The sequence below is a fragment of the Halichoeres trimaculatus genome, unplaced genomic scaffold, assembly GCF_033239565.1.
Source record: "Halichoeres trimaculatus isolate MK-OKI-2021-1 unplaced genomic scaffold, fHalTri1.1 fHalTri1_scaffold_8, whole genome shotgun sequence".
Lineage (NCBI taxonomy): Eukaryota > Metazoa > Chordata > Actinopteri > Labriformes > Labridae > Halichoeres > Halichoeres trimaculatus.
In genome coordinates this window covers 19,310,972-19,333,926 of record NW_027437186.1, presented here as the reverse complement: position 1 = coordinate 19,333,926, position 22,955 = coordinate 19,310,972, and the positions used below count along the sequence as shown (strand labels likewise).

Genomic DNA, 22,955 nt, shown 5'->3' with positions numbered 1-22,955 from the left:
TTTGGAAATTAAAGAAATGTGTATGTTTGCGTCTTCCTCCCATTCTGCCTGTGAAACTTTTATTTTATTTTACTTAACTTCAAACGCGGGAGGAAAGACTCATTAATATTTCACGCAGAATTTAAAAGTTCAACTTCTTAATCAAAAATGTTTAATAGACAAAGTGAAATAAGATTTGTACCACTTCATATCCGAGAGAGGAATCAAATCAAATGTCATAAGGCAGTAAATTCAGGCTATTTTGTTAATTTACCTCCACGCATAACTCAGTGATACCAGCACCTTTCTTTGAAGGACTGGAGAATCTAACTTTCTCCTCCATAAATTAAAGCTCATCAATATTTGACCAAACTTTTATAGTCTCTGAAACTCAACTGAACAGCTTATTACGAAGAGAGAAAAGTTGAGGTGCTAACTTCTCTGGAGAAAGAGATGAAAGTGCAGCTCGGTTTGATTTGGTTGAAGTTAGTCAAAGCGTGAGGGCATTTAATGCAAGTAATTAAAGTCATAATGAAAGGTGTGCGAGTGTGGAGGAAAGCGAGGGTGACAAAAGGAAAGAATGTAATTATTAAGTAATGTGTGTTTTAGTAAATTTATAGCCTATACAAGCTGACAGAAAACGCAGTGTGTGTGTGTTTTCGACTTGCGGATGATGTTTTGCTTAGCGCCTCCTCGCAAATGTGGCCTAAAACCGATCAATCAACCCAGGATCGATCACGCGGGGAGCCAATAGGGGGCTCCCATCCCTGAGCCTCTCTGCCATTGGACAGCCCGGGCAGACTGGAGCGACCCATTCAGCGCTGCGATGGGGGAGAGGAGCGGACGACATGGGAACTGTAATTCAGACAGGAAAAAAAAAGATGTTTTGAGAAGCCACTAGATTTTCTAACAATAATTTTCAAGAAGGACAAATCTCACGGCCGGGGTTGCTGTAAAATCATATCGGCCCAACATCTAGAAGAAAATTAAAGTAATTTCACATGGATGACTTGGAAAAGTTGTATTTATTGATCATTTTTCCAACAGTTGAAACTGCCAAACTTATTTTATTACAAAGCAGCATATGCATTATTACAAGCGAACAGGGGAAGCAAACAGACAGTACAGGACTGGAAAGTTAGCCTCTAGCAGCACAAAACCTGCAGGACTGGATGTTTCTGTCTGCAGACTGCGCAGTGGATATCTTACACAAGTAGTTATATGCCTCAGAAATGTCGTCTACATGCAAAACTCAAAGAATTGGCCGGTTTTTAAGCTCTGGAACTATTGTAAACAATACACAGTCCATTTTCTGCTGATTACTTACCTGATAATATCTCTTCCAGAGTTAGGGGATGCTTCAGTCAGCCGATCAATAACAGTTGTTTATCACAGACAAAGATGCTGAATGCGTCGCTCCCCGACTTCAGACGGTTTCAGTGATCACAGAAAAAAATCACTTTCCGTGGCTGAGACCTGCAGCAGAACTCATTTGTGGGTATTTGCCGTTCATCCCCGTGCTGGTCAAGCTCGCGCCGTGTCTTGCTGGCTCTCGTAGGGTCCTCCCACCCCCCCTCCTCTCCGCACGACTTGCTGCAGCCCGGTGCGTTGTGTAAGACGCGACCTGTTATGGCCACCACTACTTCCGGGTTTCAGCAGTCTGGTCCAGATCCTCCGCTCCTCCTCAGCTCAACACACACATCCATTGTACACAAACGGGGCAGGCGGCTCATGCATACACACGCACCCACACACATACAGACACATCCACCACCACCACCACCACTACACACACACACATCTACGCACATACGCTCAGCATCGATCGTGGCTCCTTTAAGAAAGCCTAAGCCAGAATTATCACCCCACCTCCTCTTGATCTCCTCTTGACGCTTTTGCATAAGAAAATCAAGCCGGGAGCCGAGAGTGATCAAAGAAAACGAGAGGAGAGCTGCTTCATTTTTTAACTCTGATTGTGACCATTAACGTTTAGGTGGTGCCGAGCCCGTGGAGACGCGCATCGGACCATCATTCATCCGGTACTTTTGACAAGCCCTCGCGTTTTGACTGACAGGCGGAGTGGCAAAAAGCCATGCGAGTCGCCACTTTTGTTTGAGGGGCTGTTTTATTTTCATCCTGGTTTGTGGAAAGGAGCCTGGCGCCGCTGCCCCGAGGAGAGGACAGCTGAGGACCTATTCGCCGCCTGGGCTTAAACTTGCGCAGAGAGCGGGGGCTGGCTGCACCGTTCCGTGGAAAGAGACAAGGCGTACAGGATTTTGCCTGAAACATATTCCAGTTTATTTGGATTTTCTTTCTTCAATTCGTCTCCACCCTGGCCTCAGAGGGGATTTATCTAAAGTGAAAGGACGACCAGGGAGTCAGGAGGGTTATGGCGCAACGGGTACGTAGCGCAATCCCCCCGCAAAAAAAGTTTCTCCAAGTCTGCTGTGTCTGCTTGAATGGAACGCTGCTGTAACGTGGCTTAATGACACATATACCCACACGGAGACACACTCGCGGCGAAAGTTTCTGTCCTATTCCTGACACATGGAGACGGTATATTCATTTTCGGCGTCTTTGGCACGTTATTACGCACGGCCGCGCTCGTTTTGCTCCACGAACCGGTCCGCTGAGGGACATTAGAACCGTGATCATATCTCACATCGGCTATGTTTTTTAGATTAGTTATGACAGGTCAGTTACTGGGAGCAAAATGGGGGAGGGCATAGAGGCAAAACAAATCTCCACATTTCTCCTCATACTCCGTCAACATTTCATATTAAGGTGGGCATTTATGAAAGAAAAATGAATCAGCTCCGCTGTGCTAAAACAAGCGATATTAACATAAAGCCAGAGTGGCAAATTTCTTCATGGGTTGATGACAAACTTTTTGATACATACACACTCCAGGGCAGCTTTAGAGCAGCGCCTGGGATCCCCTCACGGACAGCAAACGGTGCAAAAGCAGTGATGTTCGGGACTCATTTAGCTGCCTAGTTTGGCTCTCGGGTTGTACCACGCTGGGGTTTGCACCTCTTTGCCTTAAGGGTCGAAAAGCCCATCTTTAAGTGAGAATGCTTTTTACTTTCTGCCCGACACATGTTTGTCACTTCTAGAGAGCACTATTAATAATTCAAGCCTCGCCTTTACTTTGTTAGAGGCGCAAACCTAGAGTAAAGATTTTATTCTACGCTTGTACCAACGTGAATTAACACTGAAACACGTTTCAAGCTTCGGCTGAGTGTCGAAGAACAACTAAACACTAAGACTGAACAACAATATCAGAAAAAAAGTGACACGTGGAAAAGTTTGAATATCGAGCTTCAGTCTAATATCGTCCTCCAAACTCAACACGCGTTTTCATGCGTTGGTTGCAGCACTGCTCTGTGTTTGCCTGTGAGCAACTGACTGCACTATTATGACCCTTTAAAACGAAGAACCCTGCACGTTAGAAGTTCAAAACAGTTGTTGTAATACACACTGCTGGTGTTAAAAACTAATAAGTGTCTTGTGAAAACTGATTGTAAAAATCAGCCGTTTAGTGTAGTGCATGTTAGTGTTTTTACTCTTTAAATTATTCATACATGTTTCATTTAGTTCTGAGCATGAACTATCACTCTGAAAAAGTTTACAGTAACACTACTTTTGCTTTTTTACACCAAAACATTTTTTCCAGACTTTTTCTCCTTAAACATTCTGCTGTCTAACAAGTCTTGTTGCTCTGTAAACTTGTTTTCATTACATCCTTCCTCAAAAATATACCACAGGGATTCTTTAAAGTGTCTTATTTTGCATGTGTCACGGAGGTCACTTTTGTTTAATAATTTTAAAAAGTTGTCTGGAAGAACTTTAAATTAACAAAAATTTTGAACTTTATAGGCTTGATTTTGAAATTGATAAAAACATCATGCCAAGTTGAAATACAGTTTACCCTTTTTGAAAGAATAGCAAAAGTTCAAGCCTCACTTTTCCTTTCCCAAGTGTCTTTGAAAATATTTCTGATATGCTGTTTTAAAAACAATCTAGTCACCAAAGTTCAGGAAATTGTTTCGCCTGTGTACTGACCGTGGTCCTGTGTGTTTGATGTGCTTAGTACGAAGATTTGCCCCACTACGGGATGGACGGGGTGGGCATCCCGACCACCATGTACGGAGACCCGCACGGCGCCCGGTCCATGCAGGCGGTTCACCTCAACCACGGGCCCCAGCTGCACTCGCACCAGTACCCGCACACCGCCCACACCAACACCATGCCCCCCAGTATGGGATCCTCCGTCAACGACGCTCTCAAGAGAGATAAAGACGCGATATACGGGTAGGTTCAGTGGGGGTAACTCTCTCTCTGGCAAGGCAGGCCTGGAGGGGGCAGACAGGGTGGGTTTGGGGTTTCAAAGTTAGTACCATAACGGGGTAAAGACCGGGGCAGTCCTGGGACGCTGGTGCGTCTGTATAAAGTGAAAAGGAAAACACTGGAATAAAAAGCTGCTACAGAGGCGCCGAAATAGAGTCACTGCAGCCTTCATCTTCTTAAATTCTTTTTGCACAACAAAGAATTTTTCATGCTTTGTGGTCTATCATTTGTATCTCGTTTGTGTTTGTTCGACGGTTGCCAAATATGCATGGAAATGTTAAGTCCACCCACGTTGCTGCCAGGGTTGCGTAGAAGGAAATAATTTGACTCCTTAAAAATAATTATGGAGCAAAGTTCCCTTTAATTGTGGAGCCTAATATTTATTCTAGCGTTTGAGTGCGTAGTTTCTTTTTAAGTGTCATTGTTTGTCATGTGCAAAATAAATACCTACTCTTCACCACGCATTTATAATAATTGCATGTCAAATGCGAGACTTAAATTAAAATATGCTACATGCAAAGTTAATTTCATATTTGAGCTTCATTATTTAATTCACAAAAGTTAATTAAAAAATCTTAGCATGACATTTTCAGAGTGGCAAAGCACGCCAGGTTTGTTGGGCCATCCTGCGCCATTTTACTGACTACCTTCAGCGTGAAACCAGTCTGCACATGTTTACTCTGATGACTTAAACACTTAATAATACACAAATAAATGCACGTTTAGTAGCTCCAAACACACATCCACACTCACGCACTTCAGGGATCCAACCGGAGTCCTGTGCACGGAATTAAGTTGACTGACTCTGAAGCTTTTATGCTATTAGGCGCTGAGATTTAATCACAGAGGTCTGTGCGCTGTTTGCAGCCTTTCTCCGAGACTCTGCATAATATAATAGCACGCGGGCTGCAGCAGCGATCCCCATGGGCGAGTTGTTGAAGAGTAGCATGGCTGGCTAAATCTAGCCTGGAGTAGTCTTGACCCCGGCGCTGTTCTCTCTGGTGACATTTGCTATTGTGTGTGTGTTCCCAGGCACCCCCTGTTCCCCTTGCTTGCACTGATTTTTGAGAAATGTGAATTAGCGACGTGCACCCCCAGAGAGCCCGGGGTGGCGGGAGGAGACGTCTGTTCATCGGAATCTTTCAATGAAGACATAGCAGTGTTTGCAAAACAGGTCAGGAAAGTTTGACTTTTTGTAATCTGCATGCTCGGGCTGCTGGGGCTCTGACTTGAAAGCATTCTGTGTGGACCACTTACTCTGCGTAGATTTAATTCTGCAAATTAAGAAAATGAAAAAGTTATTTGAAAATGTTTTCATTTTACGTCCTGTGTATGCTGTGCGTGCAGTAGGAAAACATCACCATATCATAACCTGCATGCCAAGTTAAATCACATGAAATAAAAACTGAACAGTCTTATAAGTTGCATATATTAATAATTTTTTTTTTGCTTTTAGATTCGGGCAGAAAAGCCTTTATTTTCATCGAATCCAGAATTGGATAATTTGGTAAGATGCTTTTTTTATTTTTGTACAAACAACACGTCCTGTATTATCACAAAGTTATAGTTGTGTATGTTTATGGTGGGCTGTAGAAATGTGTCAAATCAGCCATATGCTGCTGAAAAGTTAGAGCAGGATTGGAGGTGAGGCTCTTCTTCTTCTTCTTTCTTTCTTTATTTTTTTGAGCTTTTTGATGTCATGATGGCCCCCGGTCGTTATGTGCAGATGAAGGACCGCTGTTAGACAGCAGTCACAAACCTTTGAACTCAGCCTGCAAAGTTATTTTACTGAAGCTTTTTCACTTTGTACAGTTTGATTCTGGGGATGGGATGTGAGGGGAACGTTTTGCTGCTAATAGATCTCTGACTCTGAGGCTTATTGCAGCGCAAGGCTGTACTGTACGCCTGCTCTCCATATTGCAATAACGTCCAACTTTAATATCAGCACCACATAAAATCCATTCACATGAATATTTTTCCTCGTCTGCAGTTCCTTGTATTGAGAAAAACGTTCCTGTTTAATATCAAGAGATGTGTGCAGCTCATTATTTAATTGTTATTTTAATTTTTCAGATGATTCAAGCCATTCAAGTTTTACGATTTCATCTTCTGGAGCTTGAGAAGGTAATATTCTCTCACTGTATCTGTCCACTGTGCTAAACTTCAGACCTATGGGCTGTATTGAGGAAATGTATTTTTGCTAGTCGGTTATAATTAGCGTCAGAATCAATCATGGAGCCATTTCTCTTCCGCGTTTAATCACGACGCAAGCTGTTACAACTGGAACGGATATCTGTGTGCGCAAATCTCCCCGCGTGTCTTAATGAAGTTTAATGCTGGCATAAATTGCATGCAAGGTGAAACATATAGGCGAACTTTGCAAGATTTCGAAATGATTTTTTTGTGTGTAGGGCAAAAGGCCCCGGGCAGCCATCTGTGGAGAGAGGCAGAGTGGGTGTAAAACTCTGATCAGTACATAGACTACAGTAGCCTGTGAGGTCAACTCTAACCTCAGCTTTAGCGTTACGGAGCATGATCAAAGCTGTTCAAAGTTTGAGTTTTCACAGCATGTATCTCGTGCACCCCCCTCTCTCTTAAAAATAAAGTTTCAGGCACTTTGCAGTTTTCGAAATCTTTCTGCCAATCTGACATTTGACTCTTGTGCGTAATGACGCGCTGCAGTCCCTGGCAGTGATAATGAAATAATCAGATGAAATTAAACAGTTTACCTTAAATGTCAGTCACGCGGGTCACCCTCCTCTAATGGCCACTACCCGGGGCACCCATGATGAATTTAACACGGCTGTTGAGTGCGTTGTAGCCTCTGAGCCCTCTTGTCACTGTCAATTTTCGACGATATCTCTATTTTAAGAGGGAAAAAATTAAGTTACTGTCAGTCTGGATGGAGCGCAATGGCATGGCACAGGAACTGGACACACTCTGTAGCTTGAGGGTGTCCAGATCAATCATATTTTATTTATTAATCGTATTTTCATTTATTACATTTCCAGGGCAAGGATTAAGAAACGTTTGTGGCATGATACATTAATAAATCAAAACTTTGACTATTTCAGCCTGATAATTTACAACAGTGACGTGTCACCTTTGTGCCAACTCTTTTCAAATCTATTCAAACTTTTTTAGCGGCAATAATTGTGTTGTGATCTCGGGTTTGCCAAATTGCCCTGAACAGTCTTCAGGCCCTTTGTGTGTGTGTGTGTGTGTGTGTGTGTGTGTGTGTGTGTGTGTGTGTGTGTGTGTGTGTGTGTGTGTGTGTGTATGTGTGTGTGTGTGATCACAGTTGCTGCTGGATGATGTTGCTTATTTTAGGGGGTATTTGAGTGTGTGTCAGTGTGTGACGATTCTTCCTTCTCTCCCTGAAGGTGCACGAGTTGTGTGATAATTTCTGTCACCGGTACATCAGCTGCTTGAAAGGCAAGATGCCCATCGACCTGGTCATAGACGACAGAGAAGGTGGCTCTAAATCAGACAGCGAGGAGATCACGAGATCATCGGTGGCCCTTGATCAGGTACATCTCTTTCTGTGTGTGTGTGTGTGAGTGTGTGTGTGTGTGTGTGTGTGTGTGTGTGTGTGTGTGTGTGTGTGTGTGTGTGTGTGTGTGTGTGTGTGTGTGTGTGTGTGTGTGTGTGTGTGTGTGTTCTCCCTGCTGGCTATTCAGCTATTCTGGGTCACTCCTCCGCTGCGCTGTTATTTGCATATGATTAAGGCCGTTTTACATTCCATCCATCGGAATGAGAAATTTTTCTGAATAATGTCGCTATTATTGGCCCATTAAGACTTGAACCCGGAACCGACCTGCGAAGATTAGCTGGAAAAAGCATCGCCATAAACTTGACCTGCTTCATGTCGATTTTAATTTAGCGCCGATCTCCATTTCTCTGTCTCTTTTTGAAATCAAACATTAATACCAGCTCCTCTCTCTGTGTTGTTGTGCAGCAGGATGGGCTGCAGACTGTGGCTGGGGTGCCTTGCTTTCTCCACTGTGGAGTTCACGCTTCATTACGCGTCTTGTCAGTATTTTTCCTTAGACATGAGTGCACATTGCTTATCGAGACCCCTCCTCTCCTCCTCCTTTATTTCGCGCACAGATTCAGCTCCAATAAGACTGGTTATTTCTCCAAAAAGCTATAGACGCTCGGGGTATTAAAGGTAGATTAGGGAGTGTTTCCCTTTTGTGCCGATATCAGAGATAACCACAGCCTTCATTATGTGCTCCGCTGACTGTTGGCACTCCGGGGACATTGTAGTGCGCGCACAGGCATGACCCTAATGGCCCATACACTGCCGTTAAATAATGATAACAGCAACCGATGATTAGAATTATGCAAATCTGGATTTTCGGCCATTAATAGCTCCAGTCATTTGTGCAGCAGACAGGGTTGCAGGCTATGAGACAATGATTCAATAAGTGAAACTATCCCAGAGTTTTAAAGGACTCGCTTAGAACCCATACACACCGATGCAGAGGGGGGAGAAAAAAATCAAGTGTCCAAATTAAAGGGATTAGTTGGATAGTCCGACATAAAAAGTAATGAAGCGATTAGGCTAAATAATTTAAATCCGTGGACTTCCATATGGTTGAGTGGCTGGTCTGATGACGCAGAGAGGCAGCCACAGGCTTTTATGTTCTGGGCTGAATGGCAGGACTGGGAGCGGACTGGGAAGACCCCCACTCCTCCGCTCAGGCCCCTTATGTCTGATTATGGAAATGAGAAAAATCACCCGGAAGATAATACTTCATTTAATCCAGGAACAGAATTAAATAACATAGACGCCACTTGTGCATTTAAGTGTCTCTTTGAACGGCTTGTTGTACTCTCGCGGGGATTCAGTTGTCAAAGTTTTTTTTTTCTTTAATAGATGAGGTCAGGAAAAAGGATGAAGCCTTATGGTATGTAGACATGGAAATAGGGTGTGTTAACTCCCCTGAGTTTTCAGGTATATGAAGAAAATGATGTTGTGCTTGAGGCACCGATGCAGTGCTTTAATTGACTGTAAGATGAAGACATGGCCCATTTTCAATGTAATGATGGACCCTACATAAAGACAATATAGGGCAAAGCCATATAACTTTTGTGTTTACACTACTATGACAGAAAAATATAAATGACCTTTGGGTACAGTTGGTGTAAAAACGCAGGAAAAACTTTTTGACAGCAGTGTAATATTGAGGAATGGGCTTCTGTTCCATCAGGATAACATGGAGCCTGTCCTCAGCAGCAGGCTGTGTGTAAATGGGCATATCCAAACAGTCTCCTTGCTGAATACTTACATTGTCAGTCTAATGGCACTGCGCTTCATAACTTACTTGCGGCTGAATATATATTTTTTTGAGTTTTGTGGGCTATTTTTGTATGACATCTTATCTCTGTTGTTAGGGAGTGACACCCTTAACGAATTAGCGTTGTGTGTGCATTATCTCTTTCCATATGTATTTTTAATATATGCCCTCGGGCATAAAGTTGAAGTGGACTGGAAAAAAATGCTGAAAATTTGCACAAAAGAACAATGTTAACAAGATGGAGAAAGCAGGCTCATTTATTCATAAACCAATTTATTCCAGTGAGGCGACTGTAGCAGAGGAGAGAAAAAAATGTCAGAGGAGGGAAAAAAAACTTTGAATTTATTAAACTCAACAATCCAATAGCACAGACTTTCTTGCTGCATTATGCACTCTTGCGTCATAACCGTAATTTTCTGAATATTCTTTACATGCCTTTACATTGTTTTGTTAGTTGGCCTGTGCAGGCGAGTACGAAGGGACGCCGAGCCCCTTTCAAAAGAAAGCAGAGCATAGCTGAGAGGTGAAAAAGTCAGGGAGGCTCTGTGCTGGCTTGTGAATGCAGCCCAGCCAGTTTGGGCTTACCCTCCTGTGTTTGTGTGTGTCATTTTGTGTGTGTGTGTGCATGAGCTGTGTGCATGCATGTGTCTATAAGTGCATGCATATATGTGGAGGTGAATGTGTGTGTTTTTCTGTGTATGCTGCTGTGCGAATGTGTGTGTGTTGAGACTGGCCTGATAAATGCAGCACCCCCCTCAGGTGCTATGTGAGTAGAGTGACTGGTTAGCACCAGTTGGACTTTCTTAACCCTTTCCCTGCTGCTCCCTGGAGAGCTTCCCACCATGTTTGCTTAATTTCTTCACTTGAGCAGCACATTTCCAGTTGCACTATTAGACAAACACATCCTGCTCTGCACTCAGCTGCACATAAACATCAAAGGTGGTAAAATTTCACTATTCTGGGAGAATTCTGAAGCTGTCTGTAATGTGGGGGAGCTTGTGTCCACACTGAGTATGGCTGTGCCTGTCTCAATCGTCGTCTTGTTGATGAAACGTAGCAGCAGTCACTCTGCTGATTGCATCCCTTTTTGACTTCCACACATGTTCACCTCTGTCTTGAGAAGCAGGAGGTATTTCCACGCCGCTGTACGTCATTTGCACAGTTGCCTTTAATTGTACAGAGAGCACAGGGAGGGGCAGAGCAATTTGCTAATGAACTCTGTAGGCCCAGGCTCTCCGCTGTAGAGGAGAACACTACTAATAGTGCTGAGGACTCACTCCAAGTCTCAAGAGCTCCTTGTCTTGATTGAGCCATGCAGGCTGAAGTGGGGCTGGAAATAATTGAAATTTTCCCTTAAAAATCTCCCCGCCTGCCTTTTTGTGGATGTAAGAGAGGCTTAAATGATTCTGAACGCTCAGCAGTTGATCTGTTGAGTTAATTTAGTAGAGAGGCCAGAGAGGTTCTGTGACATTTTTAGAGTGCGATTGTTGATTTTGCTATTGAATTGGTGTAAAAAGAATGCAAAAACACAGACAATCTAAAATAACATCTATACATTCAGGGTCTGTTGATGTTATTCTTAAGTCTGGCAATCTCCCCCAAACAAACCCTGCCTCTGTGAGCCCAGTGTTGTGGTCACTGTGTAAGAATTTACTCTTGATAGCACTATCACTGTATCTTTTCCCAACAATTGGCACTGTTATGGCGTACAAGTGCTGGTTTCCAGGTCAGAGGGACCCAGCAGTGTTAGTTTAGGTAACTATGGCGGTCAAAGAGTGACCCCCCCCTCCCTCGCCAACCCTCCTAGGTCAATGGAAACCCTGACCGCTGGGGTCAGCCACTATTTTCCTAATCAGTACACCGCTATCGCTAATCTATCTGCTTCTTGTTGAAGTATGGATCGAGTTACACCCGACTTAAAAGCCGTGCACACGCACTCTCCCTCTTATTTCATTCCCTCTCTCCTACAGTGGCACGCTGCTGATCTTAATACAAACTTTTGAATCATGCTGGTGATTGTTGGTAATAGCGGCTTTTGTAGTTGAATAGAGGAGAGGTTTGACCCTCACTCGCCCCCTCCCTCCTTTACACCCACTCCTCCCTCCCTTCCCCTGAACTCCCTTTTTTTCCATTTGGGGAGTGAATGCAGGGCGGCTGTTAAGGATTCAACAAGTGATACAAAGAGGCGACCACGTGACTTGTGTGTTTCTTAGCCTCTTCATTATTGTGCTGGAATAGCAAGTAGGGGTGATTCTGATTGAGCAAATCAAGGCCAGAGTGACTTCAAAGAAAACATCAGGAGCTTCATATGTATTTATACATCTATTCTGCACTTTTCTTTAAGTTAACTTCTAGATTTTCCACAGGTGTCATATTGGTTGACTTTTAATCAAAAAGCATTACTAAATACTAGTGTATACCGGTGTTGTGGATACTCTGTTAAGACCCCTTCTTCAAATCTCAATCGCAAATAAAGTTCCTGGCTTGTGACTCGTGTTACTTCTGAAGGGCGGCCATGTCTGTCCCCAAGGCTTGCTGTGGTCTCTTTGGCTAAGTAAACAATAACCTGGGCTTAACACATGTGTACTTAGCTAATGGAAAGTTCCTCTCCCCCTTAACCCCCCGCAAGCCTCTGACAATGGCCGCCGTCACAAACAACCCGTCTCCAAGGGATCCTCGCAGAACATCCCTCTGCAGCGAGCTACGCTAGGCTAACGAAGAAACCACAGCAAAACATGTTATTAAGAAATTACGTCTGTCTTTTCATTCACAGCCGTAAAATAATAGAATATGCTTTTTGGGGTTAGACAGTGTGGAGGGGGAGAACACTCAAGTTAATGTTTTTGTTTGGATTTCAGCTCACAGAGAGTAAACAAGGAAGCCTGAAGTGGAAAGGCCAGAGAGAAAGAAATCAGTTTGTCAGTTTCTGTGAGTGTCGTCTAAATGGACTTTGAAAGCTTTGGTAATTATCTCAAACATGTAATTATCTTTGGTTGCCTCTTTGAGGTGAATCCACCATTTTTTTAAGAAAAAAAAAAAGGCAGATTGAAGAGTACCTGACGGCTATTCGGTGTAGCATACTTTACTTACTCAAGAGACCAAATCCAGTTTTCTCCCTCACCCCCTTCAGCAATTATAAGGTTATTTCTTCTTTCTTTGTCTATTGTGGAGAGTTAGAGAGGAAGGGGAGTGTAGAGGGAGAGGGATGGAAGGGGGGGTCCTTTGCTGCCTCACTCTTTTTTTTTTTTGCACCACGCATACCATTACCAACCCCTCTTTTCATTTTGGAGGCACTAATATTGCAGTGAGGGGAGGAGAGGGGAGGAGAAAGCAGAGAAAGCGGAGGTAGTTTGGGCGAGCACTTGCCTGGCCGGTTATCAGAGAGGCAGATCCTGCTTTATCTAGTCACAGTGCAAAGCAGAGTAAACAAGAGTTTACAATAGCTGGCCTTTCAGCCCCTTTCACTGACAGCTTCCCCACCAGCGCTGGGCTGAGTGCGAGAATGTGTCCGCACTCATTGCAGACCACCTCGCTGCTGCTGCTGCTGCTGCTGCAACACATGGCATTCTCACAGATTTCAACTCCAGGAAGCAACGCTGTCGAAAAAGGTCAAAAACTGTGTTAAAGAAAACAACCACAGCGAACACACGCACCAAAGCATTCTGGGGGATGGAGTAGCCTGACTGTCATCTTTGATTCAGATGTACCACCTCTGAAGAGTGTACATGTGGGGGGTTATTTGGATATTTATGTCTGTGCCTCTCAGTATGCACATATGATTATTCCGCACGCTCACTGGCATGGAGTATAAAGTAAATATCCATATCATCACAAAAGATATTTCAGAGTGAGGAAAGAGGGGTAGGCGGGGGGCACAATCAAAACAACCTTAACCATTTTTCTTTATTATTGCAAATGAATTGGCAAGGCAACATTTCTTGCATGAGCGCTTGTATGATATGGGGACCTGGCACAGTGAGAAAGGGAAGCCCCCCCTCTGCATCTTAGACGCGGCACAATGAGAATGCATTGGATTGGAATGCCTCACCGATCATAGCGGAATCAGAATTTCCAGCAAGGAAAATCTTTTCACGGCGAATTAGGGTGGTGAAGGGAAGAGAGATGGTAATAAAAAAAAAAGAAAAAAAGAGAGGGAAAAGGTATGCACTGCTCACAAATAGGGTTCCCTTGGCTTGACTTAAGATTTAAGAACTTTAGCTAAGCTATGTAGAATAGAATGTGGAAAATTGAATTTACTAAACAATTAAGCAGAGAATTAATCTACATTCTGCACATGGGAGAGTGAGGGAGAGAAGGGGGGGGGCAGAGAGGGGGACTACGGTGGCTCATTAGGGGGACATAGAGTAAACCAAGTGTGTTGCTGTGTGAGCAGACAGACGCACTTTATAGCGCTCTTTTTCTAAACTCTGTGCATCCATTCATCTTGTGAATTTACACAGCTCTTATTTTGAAGTTGAACCTCCACATTGTGTGCTAAGGTCTTGTTGGCACAGGGTGTGTGCGTGTCATGTGGTCAAGGTGTGCTTTTGTCAAAGAGGCAGTGCGAGTACGGCAGTTCTGTGATGTGTTTGCAGAAGGTAGATGAAGAAGTGTTTGCATGAAGAGCCAGAAAAAAAAAGTGTTTGAGCATGTTTGTGCATGGATGTGCATACGTGCACACACACATGCTGTGTGACCTGTGTGTACTGGTATGTGAGAGTTTTGTGATCTCACCCGTGTGTGTATTAATTGCATGTTAGATCAGTGCTGGGGCCTGTTTGGTCCAAGGGCAGCCTGTGATTATAAATAAACTCCTCGTCCCTGTGGAGATGCCACCAGGCCCTGTCTCAGCTCCGCCTCCTTTCCCATGGGGCCTCAGCAGGCCACCTCCCAACAGGCAAAGAGCTCTTTTGTTCAATTACAGCTAATGCAGTAGTTTGCCATTTCCCCCTGCACTTTCTAATTATATTTTCAAGTGAAATTTGTCTCAGAATTAAAGCAAAAAGAAAGAAAATCCTTTTTTGTGAGCTAAGACTCTGGGGTTTTTGTAATACTTGCCATTTTACACCCCCTGGGTGCTGTGTTAGTCTTCTTTACAAAGCTCTGAATAAACAAGTTCTCCTCATTTTTTAAAAGCACTTTTTGAGGAGCTGGCAAAAACCCATTTTAACTATTTGCATGCTGAGCATGTGGTCTGGATTACTTCACTTCTGATGTTCTCTGGAGTCTCTCGGTCATGCACGGGTGTTTCATTTTTTGGTGTTGCACGCTTGGCCAAAAAAAAAAAAAAAAAAAAAGGACTGTAAGAGGCGTAAAAAAAACCCCTGGTATCTTATCCCCGTTAAAATCAACGTTTATCTACCCAATCACCATTCTTGTCATGCCTTTGTACTGTGGCTTTCCTCTTTATTGCAAAGCCTCAAAGCCTAATTTAGAAAACAACGATTATATCGTCCATGTAAGCACTGGATTATAATTTCATAGCCAAGGAACATCAAACGGGCTCTAATGAAGCCCAAATGTGTTGAATTTGCTGACTCGTATTTTCTTTTCTGTTACTTTCTTCCATCTACATTTTGTTTTAAACAAACTTTGTGTCATGAATTAATGCCTACTTTATTTTTTTATAATTCCAAACTCGGGCTCAAACCCTCCTCTTCACAGATGCAGCACTACTCTGAGTTTCCCAATTGAAACCAGTTGTTTCCCAGTGTGCTCCTCGCCTCTCCCTCCTCTCTTCCTCTGTGTGGGTTTCTATCACTCATTTCGTCACGTAGCCCTAAAAGCGAGATGCAGATGCCACATTGCCCCTTGATATCAGCTTCATTTGATTTGGTAGAGAAAAGATAGACTCACACGGGTGGCAGAGTGGAGCAGGCAGAGGTGTTTTGTTTGTTGTGTGTTTTTTGTGATAGCTGGTTGTGTGTGATAAGGCATTAGATTCCATTTCCTTCTATTTTCAAGTCCCTTTTCCCTCCTGTCCTCAGTGCTAATGTGGCTTTTCAGAGGCCCACAGAGATAAGAGGTTACATCTGGTTTAGTTTCAATAATGTGTAGCAGCTTCGTATGGGGCAGTGTGTGATATCAGTGTGTGTTTTTTGCCGGGTATACTATATGTGTGTGTGTGCAAGTATATGTATGTGTAAGTGTGCAGCTGTTTGAGGGAACTTAACATGTCTTTTCTGATGTCTTCTTACCTGTGTGTATATTATCCTTTCAGTCAGGACTATTTTTACACACACACACACACATACACACACACAGATTACTATATATAAAACAAAGTCTGCTGCATCTCTTGTCTAGTCAGCTGCTCGTGTTTATGTGTTACTTTTTTTTGGAGTCATACAGAAAGGAACGAGCTTCCACTGCAACTTTTTCCTTTGTCTATATAAAGTTATAAAGCTTCAGGTTGGTCCGTCATGCAATACTTTTGTTTCATTTTGTATATGAGAAAAGACTGTGGGAAACTTTCAGCTTATTTGGTTATGTCTGTGTCTTGGCTTCGCTTCCCTGAAATGAAATTTAAATCCACATTAGTGGGATTGGTCATCCATTTTTGTTTCATATTTTTTGGACTAAACACACTATTTATATGAATGTAGCAATACTTTGAGTTATTTACCTCTCACTCTCTATGGTCTGCTCTGCTTGGATGACATCACTCCCTGGCGCTGGCTGCGGCCTATCTTAAGTTGTAGCTGTTTTGTATTTTCATCTGCTAGTGGTTTGAGCCAAATGGAGGCAGCCGTGGATTGCATGCCTCAGAAAGCTGGGAACTAATACAACATGTTCTTTTGCTATTTGTGTCGGCCTTTCTCCACAACCAGCTCCAATAATCCTCATGCCATAAGATTGTTGCAGGGGCACACACATGGTGCATGACAGGGCAAATTACAAATTAAGTTTGGGGTGTGTTCTGTTGCATGTGTGTCTGCTTCCCCCCTCGTAATTTACAGCGTCTGGAAAGAGAAGTTTTCAGCGATCCTAAAAGAATAAAGGATATGAAGATAAACTGATGGTGGCAGGAAGAAGACAATTAAATGTGATGACTGATCTCCTTTTTTCTTTCTTTGTAAATCAGACGTCCTGGAACAGAGATCACGATGACACGGCATCCACGCGCTCTGGGGGAACGCCAGGCCCATCCAGTGGTGGACACACATCACACAGCGGCGACAACAGCAGCGAACAAGGTCAGTATCTGATTCGTCTCATCACTAATTAGATGAAAGGGAGGAGATGTAGTTCACATGGACATAAAAGTCCTTAAGTTAATGTCTGCATGTAGCAAATAGAAAACATTGGTCCAGAACACACCCAACAGGCTCTTTCTGCCTTGTTCAGGAGGATTTACCTTTTCAGTTGTTCACGTTTACTGGTAGTGAGTGACAGAGAGGTCAGAGGTCACAGTGAGCAAGGAGAGCTGGTAGACACACTGGTAGATGAAAATGATAATGTGATTTCTGGTCTGTAAAAGTTTGTTTTATGCAGCTGTCCTTTGGCAGTTGTTTGCTTTACGTCTGAGCTTGTTTGGTTGTATTTAGGCTCAGTTTTTCTTTTGGGTTGCAGACCTCCTTAAACATAAATGGCTTTTTATTCTTTTTTTGTTTCATCTGTTTGATGGCAGTTGTCATGTCTCAGTACCAGCAGGTACTGTGCACTTATTTAAAGAAATTCTTGCCTGTAATAATCTTATTGGTATCCCAATGGGTGTTGAGATAATGAGAGACTGTTTTTCTTTGCAACAAAACAAAAGCTGAAGTTTTTCTATTTTTATTTTCTCTCAGTCATATCTCAGATAGTGGTAGCCTTGGAGCTTTCTGACCTTACTGCATGTAGCTTGCATCTTTGGCAGTCACTTCAAGTAAGAAAAAGCAAACTGTGCTGAATGTAAAAGGAAATTAATTCTAAGTTACATCATAAATTTTTATGTATTTTGTGTACAGTCTTAAATATAAATGGTTTCACACATTCCACTACATCCTTTTTGGCTGGATAACTGCTGAGGCTGGGTGTGTATGCATTCTCATAATATGTGTTTACATTTAGGAGACAGACAGAAAAAGGGAATAGTGGGAGAATGGGTCAGTGTTGATGGTGGAGGGGGGCTGTTGCAAACAAACTGTAGGCAAAAAAGCAACTTCATATATTATTGAAGGTGATGTCAAGGCGAGCAGTTTGCACGGTTGCCAGTGCCAGGAGGCAGAGCCTGGGTGGGAGCAGAGAGCACCGCCATGGCTTACACTCCACTGAGCCATTTATACAGTCAACACACACACACACACACACACACACACACACACACACACACACACACACACACACACACACACACACACACACACACACACACACACACACACACACACACACACACACACACACACACACACACACACACACACCAATGTGTCTGTCTTTGTCTGTCTCATACCCAGTCTCATCCTTTCTTTTACTCTTTTACATATATTCTCTTTTTTTCTTACACGCACACACAAACACACACACCACACACAGTCTGTTTATCTCATGTTATTATTGCTAAAGAGGACCTAAAGAAGTGACAGGTGAGAGGTGAATCACGAGACAAAAAGTCAAAGATGGACAGACTATCTGGAAAAGTACAACAGTAAAAAAAAAGTGAGATTACAGTGAAACAGGGAAAGACAGAGCAGAACTGTCTGTGTGTGTTTGCTCACATGAGTTTGTGTGTGTGTGTGTGTGTGTGTGTGTGTGTGTGTGTGTGTGTGTGTGTGTGTGTGTGTGTGTGTGTGTGTGTGTGTGTGTGTGTGTGTGTGTGTGTGTGTGTGTGTTTGTGTGTGTGTGTGTGTCTATGCACGCCTTTACCTCTGATGACTAATGGTCTGGGGCAGCCAGGCAAAAGCTGATTGGTCGCTCTAATGAGCGTGCTCTGTGCCGGGTTTGGGCTCCTGCTTCTGTGACCTTTGCCCTCTATTGACCAAACTGACACTTCATTTTTCACATCTTTCCAATTATAGGCCCACTCCTTATGACGGCCCGCCTCCTCTTACTCTCTTTCTCTCCCTCTCATCTCTCGCTCTCAATCCTCGTATGTCCCTCATATACCCCCACCAATTCTCTCTTTGTTTATTGCAGGTTTTTGTTTGTTGTTGAAGTTCATTAGAGGGTAAAATGTAGAGTTGTGTGTGTGTGTGTGTGTAGATGTGTACATTCTGAGTGTGTAAATGTGGTTAACATCAGCTTGGTGAATGGGCTGGTTTGAAACATTATAACTGATCTTAGAAGATCAGTAGATGTTGGTAATGTTTGGGTCTTTAGATCAAGTTTTTTATATTCAGAAAATAAAAAAGTCCCTTAATTTGTTCGTTCCTCACCCATCTTTTTTTGACCTTAGATGCCTCAGGTTTCAAGCCTCAAATGAATACAGAGCTCAGTTAAAGTTGTGATGTTTGAACAACTTTTTGTATGCAAACAAAGAGGGGTTTATTATTACTTTTTAAAGTCTTACTGTTAACATTGCTCTGTGCAGTTATATCACTTAGCCCATTTGCAGCTTTGTGTTGCTCTTTTAGCTGAGGCTTTCATAGAAGCGTTTTATTGTGTACAGCGTTTGTATGAAATACCCCAAAAAGACTCTTATAGATATATTGTTTGGTGTCCAAATTCTTTTGGCTGTATCATATAATTTTATTAATTTTGGTATTTTTACTTCAGCAGTATTAAATAGATCTTTCATGGTCTTTTTTATTGGGTCTAAAGACACACTGATTTCTGCATATATGTGTGAGATTGATTTTGTTTATGTGCTGCTCATGTGTGAGGACACACACACACACGCACACACACACGCACACACACACACACACACACACACACACACACACACACACACACACACACACACACACACACACACACACACACACACACACACACACACACACAGTGCAGAGCATCAGGACGCTAACAGTAAATACCGGAGGACATCTTGGACTGTGTTCAGGTTTATATGGGTTAAGAGCTATCACTGCCACGTCATTTTGGCTCTGGCAAATTGTGTGTCAGTCACTCTGTAATCCCAGTAAGCTGGTTATTTATCTGTTTGGCACTTTGCTCGCTCCCTCCCGACAGATTCACCCCGCTGTCTCTCTTTCTCTCTCTCACACTCTTTCATCTCAGCATCCTCCTTCTCTTCTCCAGTTTTCCCTTGTCTCCCACCTACTCTTGCGTCTCCCTCTTTCATTTTGCTCTCGGTCGGTTTCTCTCTCCTTGTGAACCCCCGTGCTTTTCTCTTTCTCTCTCCTCCCCCTTTTCCTTCCATGCCTCCCACTCGCTGTAAAACAGTACCTTTGTTTATTCCTCTGCTCTCCCTTTCTCTCACCTCTCTTTGTTCCCTCAGCTTCCTCTCCTTCCTAGTCTTTCTCTTTTTCTTTTGTCACATCTCCATTTTTCTATCTTAGCATCATTTTCCTCTCATCTTTTTTCTTTCTTTTTGATCGCGCATTCTTTTCCTTTTTCTTCTTTATTCCTTCTTTTTCTCAATTTCACTTCAATTACCTCATTATTTCCTCTTACCTTTCCTTCACGTTCATCCTTGTTTTTTCCCCCCAAATCCCTCCTTCCTCTACCTTTCATGGATTGCTTTCTCCCTGACCTTTCCTTCTCCACTTTCCTCAATTCTTCCTTTCTGCCTGTCCAGCTACACATAATGGCCATCCCTCCTTCTCCCTCATGCAGTCTATCCCTTCTACCATCTCTTCTTCAATCCGCTTTTTCACTTCTTGTTCTCAGCCTATAGATCCACCCTTTACTTCCCTTTTATAAAACCTCTTGCTCTCTGTGTTTCTCTAGTTCCTTCACTCTATCTTTTGCCCTCCTCCCTTCATCCTCTCTCTCAAGCAGAGCGTAACAGCTCAGAGGAAGGATGCTGGATGGTTGAGGGCCTTTAACAAGTGAACTCAGGTCTCCTCTATCAGCCTTTTTTTTCTGAGGCATAAACACATGCTTCGCTATGCCCTCTTATTTGAACGGTTCACTGCCCACCAGTGTAAAAATCTCCATCTCCACCCAGAAACATAGCAGTCGCTCTCTGAAAGGTATAGAGCTGCAGGAACTTGAGGAGGTCTCAATTTTATGTAAGACCATAGGTCTCAATAGATGTGTTTTTGACCTCAGTTGGAGGATCTGATACTCTCTTCTTACATTTTTTTACCCAACAGTTGGTTTGCAGTGATTTGTCAGTCTCATAGTAAGAATCCAAGTAATTAAATAAAGGCTGCATATTTATTTTTTGCATGTGGTGATAATGCTGGCATGCTGAGTCCACAGTTATGTGTTTATGCTCTGACCACAATGCCGGTGGTATGCTTTTTTAGCACTGAATTCCATTGGCAGTCATAAAAAAAATGAAGGGAGGATCACATTTGCTTCACACATGTCATTAAAATCAGTCCTGGGTGTCTCCTCTTTCCCTACAAGAGCAGACAATGGAGAGAAGCCTCTTATTTTCTCCTCCCTTTCTCCGGGAGATCTTTGTAAACATTCAGCAAGCTTCGACATGGAGTGTTGGAGAGAGAGCGGCCCTGTAGTTAATTAGTCCCACTCTATTAGCCCAGCTGTTTTCAAGCTAGTTCCTACCAACAGACCCCTTTGTTTAATACCCAGAAGCCCTCTGGAGGAGCCTCATTCTAGCTGTTGTTGCCTTGGATCATGCCTCTCTGTGAAGAGTAATGCTCGAAGGGCAGAGGAAAAGCCAACAGATCATATATGCATTGCGATGGAGGGGGGGTGTCCCCCCTCACAGACATGAGCGGGGCCCTCTCTTTTTCTCCCAGTATAAAGTACCCCTCTTTGCCTGTGAATTTGTAAGGACACCCCTTGGCTTCTCCGAGGGAAACAGAATAACATTCAGGCAGTGAATCGGACAGCTGCAGCTGTGTGGATGCTAGCAGAGCAGAGTGTTTGCTCTGTTTTTGAATAGCTACAGGGTTTCCCTTACTGCTCGTCAGAAACATCCAGGGAGTGAGGCGATGACTGGCGTTATTAGATATGTATCACCAATTACCAAGATCATTTGTAAAGGGAACAGTGTGGTGCGCCAAGTCAAATAGCTCCCTGTAAGGCTTTGTGTTCGCCTCTGCTTAGATTTCTGTTGTCAGAATAGCAGCCTGAGATTTCTGGTTGTTTTTGGTGTCTATCTTTGAGGTTGTTGAATTTGGTTGGCTAGTGCATTCTGGTAATGGTTTGATAAGAAATTTATGGAGGTTTGCTAATTGACTGAGTTATGTCTTAATCCAATCCGCATGGATCATGCTCTAATAAAGTAGTCAGTCACAGCTTAATTTAAAGTTTTGTTTAAGTTTTAAAGTATGACACAAGTTAAAAGCCTTCCTTAAAATTCGCCTGTAAGAACAGTGGTCACACAGCAGATATTTTTCTCTGTCAGCAGAAGGGGGCATTAAAAAGCTGTTTTCTACCATCTGATCCACAGATCAATAGAAGACATTGCTAGCTTGATCGGTAAGATGTTAGTTGATGTTAGTCACCTTTCCTGTTTTGTCATGTATTTAAATATCCTTACACAACCTCAGCCCATTTGTTCTGAATCACTGTACATAACCTTTGCTGGCTTTGAATCACCATCGATCAGGCTAGAACAGTCCTGATGTTGTCACCCATCCATCCGCCCTCCGACCTCTGTGGCCTCCAACAAGGTCAGGCCAAAGAGGAGCTGTTGCTTTCTGTTTCCTCATTGGCCAGTCTCCAGGGCCAGGGTAGGCAGACAGGGACATGGACAGGGGTACCAGGCAATCAGCGGCCAGATCTGGCCCAACCAATCGGTTTGCTTCACGTGGCCCCCTCAAAGTCACAGATTAATTGGTCCAATTGTCCAGTAGACTGGAAGAGAGAACTGTTAGTGTGGTGTGTGTGTGTGTGTGTGTGTGTGTGTGTGTGTGTGTGTGTGTGTGTGTGTGTGTGTGTGTGTGTGTATATATATTCTCCCTTACTGGTGAACTTTCTCCTTTACCATTTTTGAAGAACGTGTCAAAATATTTGAGTTGAAGGCTCATTTTAAGACTAATCAGACCCGCTTGAGAACCAGACAGATGGTCTGTTTTTAGCATTGGAACTTATATGTGACATCTTTAAGAATTAAAATCCGACAGCTTACAGATACGAAATTCTTGAAAAACATATAAATTGTTGTGTTTTAATGCATAATATTAGAAATCTTTGCTCAAATCTTTACTTTTCCTGGCCTGACATTAGTGATGCAAAAATCTCTTAGTGGAAATAAAGTAACTGAGCGGAAGATTACTTCGTTTTTGTACAAGGTTT

The 22,955-nt window shown here is 43.1% G+C and overlaps 1 protein-coding gene across 1 annotated transcript in view; it reads left to right on the top strand.

The window, feature by feature from the left end:
* The first annotated feature begins 1,624 nt into the window (after positions 1-1,624).
* Positions 1,625-22,955, top strand: part of meis1b (Meis homeobox 1 b) — a 79,826-nt gene continuing 58,495 nt past the window's right edge. Inside the window, exons 1-7 of the mRNA XM_074675626.1 lie at positions 1,625-2,380; positions 4,073-4,293; positions 5,362-5,503; positions 5,786-5,836; positions 6,403-6,453; positions 7,713-7,859; positions 16,717-16,828. Of these exons, the coding sequence (XP_074531727.1) occupies positions 2,369-2,380; positions 4,073-4,293; positions 5,362-5,503; positions 5,786-5,836; positions 6,403-6,453; positions 7,713-7,859; positions 16,717-16,828 (736 nt within the window). The 5' untranslated portion in view covers positions 1,625-2,368. The remainder of the gene's footprint in view (positions 2,381-4,072; positions 4,294-5,361; positions 5,504-5,785; positions 5,837-6,402; positions 6,454-7,712; positions 7,860-16,716; positions 16,829-22,955) is intronic.